This window comes from Cucurbita moschata, unplaced genomic scaffold (genome assembly GCF_002738365.1).
Source record: "Cucurbita moschata cultivar Rifu unplaced genomic scaffold, Cmos_1.0 Cmo_Scf00044, whole genome shotgun sequence".
Classification (NCBI taxonomy): domain Eukaryota; kingdom Viridiplantae; phylum Streptophyta; class Magnoliopsida; order Cucurbitales; family Cucurbitaceae; genus Cucurbita; species Cucurbita moschata.
Window position 1 is genome coordinate 452,050 of NW_019268560.1, and position 11,641 is coordinate 463,690.

An 11,641-nucleotide genomic window follows, 5' to 3' on the forward strand; every position below is an offset into this window, starting at 1 on the left:
TTGGGTACCCGCCTTGACTTTGGCACTGCCTTCCACCTATAAACTGATGGCCAAACGGAACGATTAAACCAAATCCTAGAAGACATGCTTCGGGCATGTGTTATGGATTTCGTGGGGAGTTGGGACACTAAACTACACTTGATGGAATTCTCATACAACAACAGTTTCCAAGCAACAATCGGGATGATACCGTTTGAAGTGTCATATGAAAAACGGGGTAGGTCCCCATTGTGCTGGAATGAAGTAGGAGAACGAGAACTGGTAGGACTTGAGGTAGTACAGAAAATTAAAGCAAGGATGCGCACCGCACAAAGTAGGCAAAAGAGCTACGCCGTCGTTAGGCGTAGGAACTTAGAGTTCGAAGAGGGGGACCCAGTATTCCTAAAAGTAGCTCCTATGAAAGGCATTCTAAGATTCGGACGTAAGGGAAAGCTAAGCCCTTGCTTTATCGGACCTTTCAAAATCCTAGAAAGAATAGGGTCAGTAGCATATAAACTAGCCTACCACCTTCACTCTCGAGCGTACACTATGTGTTCCATGTGTCCATGTTGAAGAAATATATTACTGACCCTATGCACGTGATAGACTACCGACCCCTTGAGATCGGGGAAAGCTTAAGTTATCAGGAGAACCCGATTAAAATCCTAGCTCGAAAAGTGAAAGCCTTACGTAATAGAAACATAGGTTTCGTCAAAGTATTGTGGCAAAATCACCAAACCGAGGAAGCGACGTGGGAACAAGAAGAGGAAATAAAAGAAAAATACCCCGAATTGATCTAGGAGATTGAGACTTTTGAGGAAGAAAGTTCTTTGTAGGGGTAGATAATGTAACGGATCAGATAAGCAAAAAAAATCTGCGATTGTCGGCGAGACCGAAAACTTCGGCGAACGTCGGAGTTTTCGTTCTCACATGATCCACGAGCCTCGACAAACTTCTGGGGTCACCACAACAACAGACCCTGATCCTCAGCCAAACCATTTGCAAGGAAGAAAACGAAAAAACGTGAGATTTTGAGGAAGAAACCGACGACACACTGGCGAAGCCAAACTAGACGAAATCGACTTTGAAACCTTTAATCTACACCGCGAAAATAATCTCAGAGACATTTACACACACCAGGGATAGATTTCGATGTTGCTTACACTTCGTACACCATCAGGGAAGAAAGGCAAAACATCGGGTTTTCGAAATCTCTCAGTTTTGGTAGACTCAGACCTTTTCGAGCCAAAATAATACCATAAATGGGATGAGGGGGAAGAGAGGACTCAGGAATGAAAGGAAAAGGAGGAAAACGGACATCGGAAATGGGGTTACCAAGGAGAGAGAGAGAAATCTGAAAAATTTCGAATAATCGGGCGAAGAAGACGAAGTCTAGACCCCGTGACCCGAACTGAGTCCAACCCACTCCAGCTTAGACTCGCGACTGCAACCCTAAAACCCACGCCTAGGCTCGACTTTGAATACCACACGTGGCCGCTTCTGGTAGCGCCACGTGGCAGCATATGGCGCAAAACTCCCCTCGGCTTCAGTGGCTTAGTTGGCTTTGGTGGCTGCTAATCAGTTCCAGCGGCTTATTCGGCTCTGGAGCCTTATTTCTGACCTACTCGGCACCATTCCGACCCTCGCAGACTTGATTTCGATCCCATTTAAGGTAAAATAGATCATTTTAAGGCCGTATTTCACAATCCAAGTTGAAAATTAATTATGTTTGTGAAATAGTAATGAAGGTATTGAATGATCCAATAGGAACAACCACCAACATAAGCGTAGGACGTAATACGAGGAGCTAGAAACTTACGTTTAAGTTTTAGGGAGTACTTCGGCTAAGGCCTACCAAGTAAGTGGCTCACCCGTCATAACTTACGTGTTGTATGTTGTATGTTGGCACGTGACCGTGGATTCGCACGTGTCATTAAATTGTATGCTAGACTGTTATGCTTAAATACGTAAACTTATGAAATGTGAATGTACGCTCTTTGGTATGATGTGATGTGTTGTGCTTATGACGTTTGTGATATTTCTGGATGATTCTGGTATGAACGGTACTATAATTTTCAACGTAAACAACATGAAATGCATGACATGTAATATTGGTGGAGACTGTTCCAATAAAGAAGCTGCCATACAAATTTGGGACACTATGAATGTCGTTATGCTTATGGAAACTTCTCTCAACGGAATATTGTATGATAGTCTTTGGTGGAGATTTAAGATAGCTAGAAATTGGTCTTTTGTTAAGAAGGTTGAGGATGGTTGGGAGGGAGTTTCACATCATCCACGCCTTTTAGGGAAGCACAAAGCAAAGACATGAGAGGTTATACTCAAAGTGGGCAATATCATACCATCATGGAAGTACATGGTTTCTAGTATGGTATCAGAGTCATGCCTTAACTTAGCCCTGTCAATAAAATCCTCGAATCTCAAACAAAGAAACTGTAAATCTCAAAGGTGTACTAACTAAATTATGAAAATAAGATAAAATCTACAAAATATACAACTAACAAAATCCTCAAAATAAGATAAAATATACTATGAAGCAATTCCTAAAAAAATATCACCAAATTATGCACGTAAGAGGTTAAAAAAGAAAAAATAAATTGATTCTATATAAAATACATTTCCTAACTAAATTTATATCATAGGAACTATTATACTTGCTTTCATTAAATTTCCCAAAAACTTGAAATCAAATCACAGAGTTATGTTAAACGAATGAAGATCATACAACTGAAACATATCCAAGTTTTTGTCCCGGTGATCAGTTTCTTTACGAGATCCAGACCGTTGATTTTGAAGCAGTTAAAATAAACTTGGTATAAAGACAAAATTAAAATTAATTTTAAAATTAACATTAATACTCTTAAATAGATAGAAAAAAAAAATTAAAAGCTCTACATGATGTAGGTGTAGATAGGATTTAAGAACCTTAAACTTTTGGTTAAAAAAACTTAAAAACATTGGTGTGATTAATAAAGTATTGTCAGACGGTTTTCGTCTATATATTGACGGTAACAACACTTTTAAATCTTTTTATAAAGTTTGGAGGTGTTAAATGTGATTTTAAAGTTTCGTGGGTATTTTATTTTTAATAATGGAAGGATATTAATTAAATTTTTTAAAGTTTAAAGGTTATTTTTATAAAATAATTAAGGTTTTATGAGAATTTTAATCTTCAAAACAAAAATATTTTCAAAACCCATTGATCCTAATTTTTGGTTTTTAATAAATATATTTGTTTTCTCAGCATTTAACTCATTTGTCTAACTAACATTTATTTTAATATTTTTAAAATTTTCATATTTACATTAATACTTTACATTATTCATTAGATATAATAATAAATAAATAAATTAGAGTCGTTAAATAATATTTTTTTAAATTAAATTATCTTTATCAAGTGATTGATAAAATTAAAATAATTATTAAAAAAAACAGTGAAAATAGTTTTAAACAGTTAAGATTTAGTAAATAAAGCATAAATTGTGTTAAATAAAACCTAACGCAACTAATCCAATTAAAATTAAATCAGAGTAAATATCTGAGACAGATTTGAAAATTCAGTCCTTTTTTAGATTTCATATCTACTTCATATTTAAAATTAGAAAATAAAAAACACCTTATTTCTTCATATTTAAATTTATTTAATTATACCAACAAAAAAAATCTAAAACGTAATCAATCAAATAAATATTTTTAATTTAATTTAATAATATCCCAAATTTTTCTCTTTATAAGGAGGAGCAGTGACCATTAATTTTTCAGTGAGTGAAAAATACTGATAATTTCTAGAGGGTGAAAAATATTGATAATTTCTTGGAGAGAGTGAAAAATACTGAAAGATGAACATTCCTACTAATTTCATCTTTATGTTGTTCGGGTTCTTTTGGTTAATATCACCGGTCATTGCTGTCAAAAAGGTAATGTCATTTGCTTGGTAAATCATTTGCTTTGTGTCAAATAAAAGCCTAATGTTTTTTTATTTTTTTCAACCCTAATTTTATTTTTTTTGGATTTCAGTCCTATATTGTGTTATTAGGATCTCATTCACATGGGTTAGAGGTATCAGCAGTAGATCTTCAAAGAGCGGTCGATTCCCATCACAAATTGCTCGGATCCTTCTTGGGGAGGTTTGAAGTTCGATTTTTATTTTGTTATTATATTATTATTATTTTGAATTAACAAAAATGGAAAATTTTCAGTTCTGGAAAGGCAAAAGATGCAATTTTTTACTCGTATAAGAACCACATCAATGGGTTTGCAGCCATTCTAGAGGAGGAGGAGGCCACCAAACTTGCAAGTAAATACTAAACTATTTTAACTTTACTATATATATTTAAATAATAATTAATAATTAAATATATATTTAAATAATAATTAATAATTATTTATGGGACAGAGCACCCAGAAGTAGCAGCAGTGCTGCCAAACAAAGCTAAAGAGTTACACACAACTCATTCATGGGAGTCCATGCATTTGGAGAAGAATGATGTTATTCCTTCTTCTTCTCCTTGGAGGAAGGCTAGATTTGGAGAAGATGTTATTATCGCCAATCTTGACTCAGGTAAATATATATTATCTCTTACTTCTTCATATAAGAGTTGTTCGAGTTAGTAGATTCTATTTGGGTTCTGTGTAAATTAAAAAACTAGATAAATTAAATATATTCTTTTTTTGTTTAAAACAAAAAAATAGGTGTATGGCCGGAGTCCAAGAGTTTTGGAGAACAAGGCATAGTTGGAGGCGTGCCATCGAGGTGGAAAGGAGGCTGCATGGATAAAACCCCTGATGGAGTGCCTTGCAACCGGTACAATTGTTAATCATAATTTGATATTTTATTATTATTTTTAATTCAAATTAAAGGGTGATTAACTCCATTCATTATGATTAACACAGGAAATTAATCGGAGCAAAGTATTTCAACCAAGGGGCACTCGCGTACTTGAAATCCCAAAATTTAATGGAGGAACTCCCATTGATCGTCAACTCCACGCGCGACTACAAAGGTCATGGATCCCACACGCTGTCGACGGCTGGCGGCAGTTATGTCTCCAACGTTAGCGTATTTGGGTCCGGTATCGGAACTGCCAAGGGCGGCTCTCCCAAGGCCCGCGTTGCTGCCTATAAGGTCTGCTGGCCGCTTCCTAACATTGGTGGCTGCTTTGACGCCGACGTTGCCGAGGCATTTGATCATGCCATCCACGACGGCGTCGATGTCCTTTCGCTTTCCATCGGCAGTCCACCAGCCGAATACTATGATGATATCATTGCCATTGGTTCCTTTCATGCACTAAAGAAAGGAATCCCCGTTGTGTGCTCCGCCGGAAACTCCGGCCCGAGCATGGCGACTGCTTCTAATATTGCTCCGTGGATTTTGACAGTCGGGGCTAGCACTTTGGACCGTGAATTTCAGGCGCCCATTGAACTTGGAAACGGACAACGCTTCACGGTTTGTTTAAAAATATTTAGTCATGAATTACCGTTTCCATATATATAATAATTGATAGGAAAATATGTAGACATAATATCTTATTTGTCCTCGTTTGGTTGAACATAAAATTTGTTCTCGGTGATTAGGGATCGAGCCTTTCGAATCCATTAGCGGGAAGAAAGCTATACCCATTGATAACGGGAGCTCAGGCGAAAGCGACGACTGCCTTTGCCCAGGACTCCATTCTCTGCAAACCGGAAACGTTGGATCATTCTAAAGTGAAAGGGAAGATCTTGGTTTGCTTGAGAGGGGGTTCTTCGAGAATTGACAAAGGAATGCAAGCCCTCCTCGCCGGTGCTGTCGGAATGATTCTCTGCAATGATAGGCTTAGTGGATTTGAAATCATGGCCGATCTCCATGTTCTTCCAACTTCCCATATCAATTACAATGACGGCCAAGCTGTTTTCTCGTACATCTATTCCACGAAGTAAACAAAATACAATTTATTTACTTCTTTATGAATCTTTGTCGGAATCTTTCTCTAATTGTTGTTGTTTTTGACAGAAATCCGATGGGATATTTGATCCCGCCGTCGTCTAAAGTTAATACCAAACCTTCTCCGACAATGGCGGCTTTCTCATCCAGAGGACCCAACATCGTTTCACCGGAAATTATCAAGGTTTGGTTATGAATTACGACACCCATTTGAGATTATCAAGAACAGAGCTCATGAGTTTCTAATTCTTTGCAGCCGGACGTGACAGCGCCGGGAGTGAACATAATCGCGGCGTTCTCCGGCGCCGTGAGCCCAACAGGGGAGCCATTCGACAACAGAGCAGTTCCATACATAACAATGTCGGGGACCTCCATGTCCTGTCCCCATGTCTCTGGCATTGTCGGCCTCCTCAAAGCTCTCCACCCCGAATGGAGCCCTGCTGCCATCAAATCTGCCATAATGACCTCCGCTAGAGTTAGCGACAACACAATGAACCTCATGCTCGACGGCGGCTCCCCTATCTTTGCTCCAGCCACCCCGTTCGTATACGGGTCAGGGCACATCCGCCCCACTGGCGCCATCGACCCCGGCCTTGTCTACGACCTTTCCCCTAACGATTACTTGGAATTCCTCTGCGCCAGCGGCTACACGGAGAAGAACCTTCGAGTATTCACCGATGGCAATTTCAAATGCCCTGTTTCTGGTTCTATTTTGAACTTTAATTACCCTTCTATTGGGGTTCAGAACTTAACTGGGAGTGTCACCGTTTCTAGAAGGCTGAAGAATGTTGGCATGCCGGGGGTTTACAGAGTTAGAGTCCAACAGCCAGAAGGAGTTAAGGTTTCAGTGAAGCCAAACGTTTTGAAGTTTGAGAAGATTGGAGAGGAGAAGGGGTTTGAATTGACGATGACAGGAGCTGTGGCGGAGGGTCAAATTGGTTATGGTACGTTGATTTGGACGGACGACAAACACTTTGTTAGGAGCCCAATTGTTGTTTCTTCTAGCTTTTTCTGAACCCATTTTATTAGGAGGGTTACTAGATTTCTAAGTTTTGATTTTTTTGTTGCTGAAATCATATATTTTTTTTTTTTTTTTTTTTTTTCTTTCCGATATGAATTAGTTCTCAGGAATTCTTTCTTTTTATTTTAAACATTCCCCTTTTTCCTTTTTAGAATTAGTTCTTAGGAATTCTTTCTTTTTATTTTAAACCTTCCCCTTTTTCCTTTTTAGTTAATCCATTGTTGTTTAATCAATTATTGAAACAAACAGTTTCTTTTCACTGTTTCATAAGTCTCTGTGTGGTACAGTGCCTAAATCTTTACGTCTTTCGTATAGATTAGATTTTATTCGACACTGAATTTTGTTATTGGGGCTTGCCACCTGCTTCCCTGTTATCAGGTCATCGACTTGACTTTTCAGCACTGGCAGGCGTCGGCCTCCATACATGGTCTTAAGACTTTGCGGATGGTAATTTTTCTGCTACNACGATAGTACCAAAGTGTTGATTGATCTATATTAGAGGCTTGGAGGCATCTCTTCAGTTGTTGGGATTGATGACTTTGCAAGCAAAATGAACATTCGGTTTACACTCATAATTGATTCTGCTATTTTCCTTGTCTGTGAATGATAAATACTGCATATTCCATTTTTTAACAGTACTGTAAAATTGTTTTTGCAAGAAAATCGTTATACCATTGGAGAAGTATATTGAACACCTGAACTTCAAGACACTTTCATTCTGGTATTATTTCCAAGCTTGACACTGTGAGTAAAAGTTTATCTAAGCTTGAAAACATGTTTTCATTACCCGTCATGTGACTTGAGCAACCCAAATCTTAGAACCAGACGTCACTTCTCTTTGATCCATGGAGTTTTACATAGGCCATTAGCAGCATCTCATCTTCTTCGTCAAGCTCAGCATAATTTGTTTCATTCTTCCACTTTGNACTTGACTTTTCAGCACTGGCAGGCGTCGGCCTCCATACATGGTCTTAAGACTTTGCGGATGGTAATTTTTCTGCTACCATCATGTTAGGCCTTTTGAGCTTATTGTATTTTAATCGAAGAGAGGTCACCAAGAGATAGATACAGATAATAAAAAAAAAAGAGACAAGTTCCTAATTCAAAATAGTGTGAGAGGGGCCAAGCTTGGATCGAGTTTCCATTTCCAAGTACTAGGGAAGAATCTTTTTGTAACAACTCGAAATTTTCTACTTACATATCATAAACATTGAATGCGGAATTACTTCATTTAAAATTTCATAAAACTTAACCTTCAGCTAACTTTCAGCTAAAAATTTCATAAAACTTAACCTTCAGCTAACCTTAAGCTAAAAACACAGCCATGGACGTGTTTTGAAAACACCTTTAAAAATGACACAAAATACATAAATAAATAAATACATAAATAAACAAACGTTTAAATTAAAAACATCCTATCCTAAGTTTATTAAANAAAACAAAAAAATAGGTGTATGGCCGGAGTCCAAGAGTTTTGGAGAACAAGGCATAGTTGGAGGCGTGCCATCGAGGTGGAAAGGAGGCTGCATGGATAAAACCCCTGATGGAGTGCCTTGCAACCGGTACAATTGTTAATCATAATTTGATATTTTATTATTATTTTTAATTCAAATTAAAGGGTGATTAACTCCATTCATTATGATTAACACAGGAAATTAATCGGAGCAAAGTATTTCAACCAAGGGGCACTCGCGTACTTGAAATCCCAAAATTTAATGGAGGAACTCCCATTGATCGTCAACTCCACGCGCGACTACAAAGGTCATGGATCCCACACGCTGTCGACGGCTGGCGGCAGTTATGTCTCCAACGTTAGCGTATTTGGGTCCGGTATCGGAACTGCCAAGGGCGGCTCTCCCAAGGCCCGCGTTGCTGCCTATAAGGTCTGCTGGCCGCTTCCTAACATTGGTGGCTGCTTTGACGCCGACGTTGCCGAGGCATTTGATCATGCCATCCACGACGGCGTCGATGTCCTTTCGCTTTCCATCGGCAGTCCACCAGCCGAATACTATGATGATATCATTGCCATTGGTTCCTTTCATGCACTAAAGAAAGGAATCCCCGTTGTGTGCTCCGCCGGAAACTCCGGCCCGAGCATGGCGACTGCTTCTAATATTGCTCCGTGGATTTTGACAGTCGGGGCTAGCACTTTGGACCGTGAATTCCAGGCGCCCATTGAACTTGGAAACGGACAACGCTTCACGGTTTGTTTAAAAATATTTAGTCATGAATTACCGTTTCCATATATATAATAATTGATAGGAAAATATGTAGACATAATATCTTATTTGTCCTCGTTTGGTTGAACATAAAATTTGTTCTCGGTGATTAGGGATCGAGCCTTTCGAATCCATTAGCGGGAAGAAAGCTATACCCATTGATAACGGGAGCTCAGGCGAAAGCGACGACTGCCTTTGCCCAGGACTCCATTCTCTGCAAACCGGAAACGTTGGATCATTCTAAAGTGAAAGGGAAGATCTTGGTTTGCTTGAGAGGGGGTTCTTCGAGAATTGACAAAGGAATGCAAGCCCTCCTCGCCGGTGCTGTCGGAATGATTCTCTGCAATGATAGGCTTAGTGGATTTGAAATCATGGCCGATCTCCATGTTCTTCCAACTTCCCATATCAATTACAATGACGGCCAAGCTGTTTTCTCGTACATCTATTCCACGAAGTAAAAAAAAATACAATTTATTTACTTCTTTATGAATCTTTGTCGGAATCTTTCTCTAATTGTTGTTGTTTTTGACAGAAATCCGATGGGATATTTGATCCCGCCGTCGTCTAAAGTTAATACCAAACCTTCTCCGACAATGGCGGCTTTCTCATCCAGAGGACCCAACATCGTTTCACCGGAAATTATCAAGGTTTGGTTATGAATTACGACACCCATTTGAGATTATCAAGAACAGAGCTCATGAGTTTCTAATTCTTTGCAGCCGGACGTGACAGCGCCGGGAGTGAACATAATCGCGGCGTTCTCCGGCGCCGTGAGCCCAACAGGGGAGCCATTCGACAACAGAGCAGTTCCATACATAACAATGTCGGGGACCTCCATGTCCTGTCCCCATGTCTCTGGCATTGTCGGCCTCCTCAAAGCTCTCCACCCCGAATGGAGCCCTGCTGCCATCAAATCTGCCATAATGACCTCCGCTAGAGTTAGCGACAACACAATGAACCTCATGCTCGACGGCGGCTCCCCTATCTTTGCTCCAGCCACCCCGTTCGTATACGGGTCAGGGCACATCCGCCCCACTGGCGCCATCGACCCCGGCCTTGTCTACGACCTTTCCCCTAACGATTACTTGGAATTCCTCTGCGCCAGCGGCTACACGGAGAAGAACCTTCGAGTATTCACCGATGGCAATTTCAAATGCCCTGTTTCTGGTTCTATTTTGAACTTTAATTACCCTTCTATTGGGGTTCAGAACTTAACTGGGAGTGTCACCGTTTCTAGAAGGCTGAAGAATGTTGGCATGCCGGGGGTTTACAGAGTTAGAGTCCAACAGCCAGAAGGAGTTAAGGTTTCAGTGAAGCCAAACGTTTTGAAGTTTGAGAAGATTGGAGAGGAGAAGGGGTTTGAATTGACGATGACAGGAGCTGTGGCGGAGGGTCAAATTGGTTATGGTACGTTGATTTGGACGGACGACAAACACTTTGTTAGGAGCCCAATTGTTGTTTCTTCTAGCTTTTTCTGAACCCATTTTATTAGGAGGGTTACTAGATTTCTAAGTTTTGATTTTTTTGTTGCTGAAATCATATAGGTTTTTTTTTTTTTTTTTTTTTCTTTCCGATATGAATTAGTTCTCAGGAATTCTTTCTTTTTATTTTAAACATTCCCCTTTTTCCTTTTTAGAATTAGTTCTTAGGAATTCTTTCTTTTTATTTTAAACCTTCCCCTTTTTCCTTTTTAGTTAATCCATTGTTGTTTAATCAATTATTGAAACAAACAGTTTCTTTTCACTGTTTCATAAGTCTCTGTGTGGTACAGTGCCTAAATCTTTACGTCTTTCGTATAGATTAGATTTTATTCGACACTGAATTTTGTTATTGGGGCTTGCCACCTGCTTCCCTGTTATCAGGTCATCGACTTGACTTTTCAGCACTGGCAGGCGTCGGCCTCCATACATGGTCTTAAGACTTTGCGGATGGTAATTTTTCTGCTACCATCATGTTAGGCCTTTTGAGCTTATTGTATTTTAATCGAAGAGAGGTCACCAAGAGATAGATACAGATAATAAAAAAAAAAGAGACAAGTTCCTAATTCAAAATAGTGTGAGAGGGGCCAAGCTTGGATCGAGTTTCCATTTCCAAGTACTAGGGAAGAATCTTTTTGTAACAACTCGAAATTTTCTACTTACATATCATAAACATTGAATGCGGAATTACTTCATTTAAAATTTCATAAAACTTAACCTTCAGCTAACTTTCAGCTAAAAATTTCATAAAACTTAACCTTCAGCTAACCTTAAGCTAAAAACACAGCCATGGACGTGTTTTGAAAACACCTTTAAAAATGACACAAAATACATAAATAAATAAATACATAAATAAACAAACGTTTAAATTAAAAACATCCTATCCTAAGTTTATTAAAATAAATACAACTACCCTATGGATGTGTCATAGTCTCGAGTTGCCTGGCTTGAGTATTTAAGAAATACTCGTAAGTGACCTAATTATTGGGGGTTAAATGCA

At 39.0% G+C, this 11,641-nt stretch overlaps 2 protein-coding genes across 2 annotated transcripts; both read left to right on the forward strand.

Moving 5' to 3' along the window:
* Window positions 1–3,839: 3,839 nt before the first annotated feature.
* Window positions 3,840–6,938, forward strand: LOC111434032 (subtilisin-like protease SBT5.4). Its single transcript, XM_023071329.1, has 9 exons — window positions 3,840–3,917; window positions 4,018–4,127; window positions 4,200–4,297; window positions 4,397–4,561; window positions 4,693–4,804; window positions 4,894–5,446; window positions 5,575–5,915; window positions 5,993–6,107; window positions 6,180–6,938. Exons 1-9 carry the CDS (start codon window positions 3,840–3,842, stop codon window positions 6,936–6,938), a joined length of 2,331 nt encoding a protein of 776 aa, XP_022927097.1.
* Window positions 6,939–7,929: 991 nt separating this feature from the next.
* Window positions 7,930–10,673, forward strand: LOC111434033 (subtilisin-like protease SBT5.4). The gene is made up of 6 exons (XM_023071330.1): window positions 7,930–7,954; window positions 8,395–8,506; window positions 8,596–9,148; window positions 9,277–9,617; window positions 9,696–9,810; window positions 9,883–10,673. The coding sequence occupies exons 1-6, from the start codon at window positions 7,930–7,932 to the stop codon at window positions 10,639–10,641; spliced, it is 1,905 nt and encodes a 634-aa protein (XP_022927098.1). The 3' UTR covers window positions 10,642–10,673.
* The last annotated feature ends 968 nt before the right edge of the window (window positions 10,674–11,641 follow it).

Excerpts from the sequence above, each read along its gene's own strand:
- LOC111434032 (XM_023071329.1), top strand. The coding sequence starts at position 3,840 with ATGAACATTCCTACTAATTTCATCTTTATGTTGTTCGGGTTCTTTTGG. Across the intron at positions 4,128-4,199 it reads CTCGGATCCTTCTTGGGGAG|TTCTGGAAAGGCAAAAGATG; the intron begins GTTTGAAGTTCG and ends GAAAATTTTCAG. Across the intron at positions 4,562-4,692 it reads TATCGCCAATCTTGACTCAG|GTGTATGGCCGGAGTCCAAG; the intron begins GTAAATATATAT and ends ACAAAAAAATAG.
- LOC111434033 (XM_023071330.1), top strand. The coding sequence starts at position 7,930 with ATGGTAATTTTTCTGCTACCATCAT. Across the intron at positions 7,955-8,394 it reads AATTTTTCTGCTACCATCAT|GTGTATGGCCGGAGTCCAAG; the intron begins GTTAGGCCTTTT and ends ACAAAAAAATAG. Across the intron at positions 8,507-8,595 it reads GATGGAGTGCCTTGCAACCG|GAAATTAATCGGAGCAAAGT; the intron begins GTACAATTGTTA and ends TGATTAACACAG.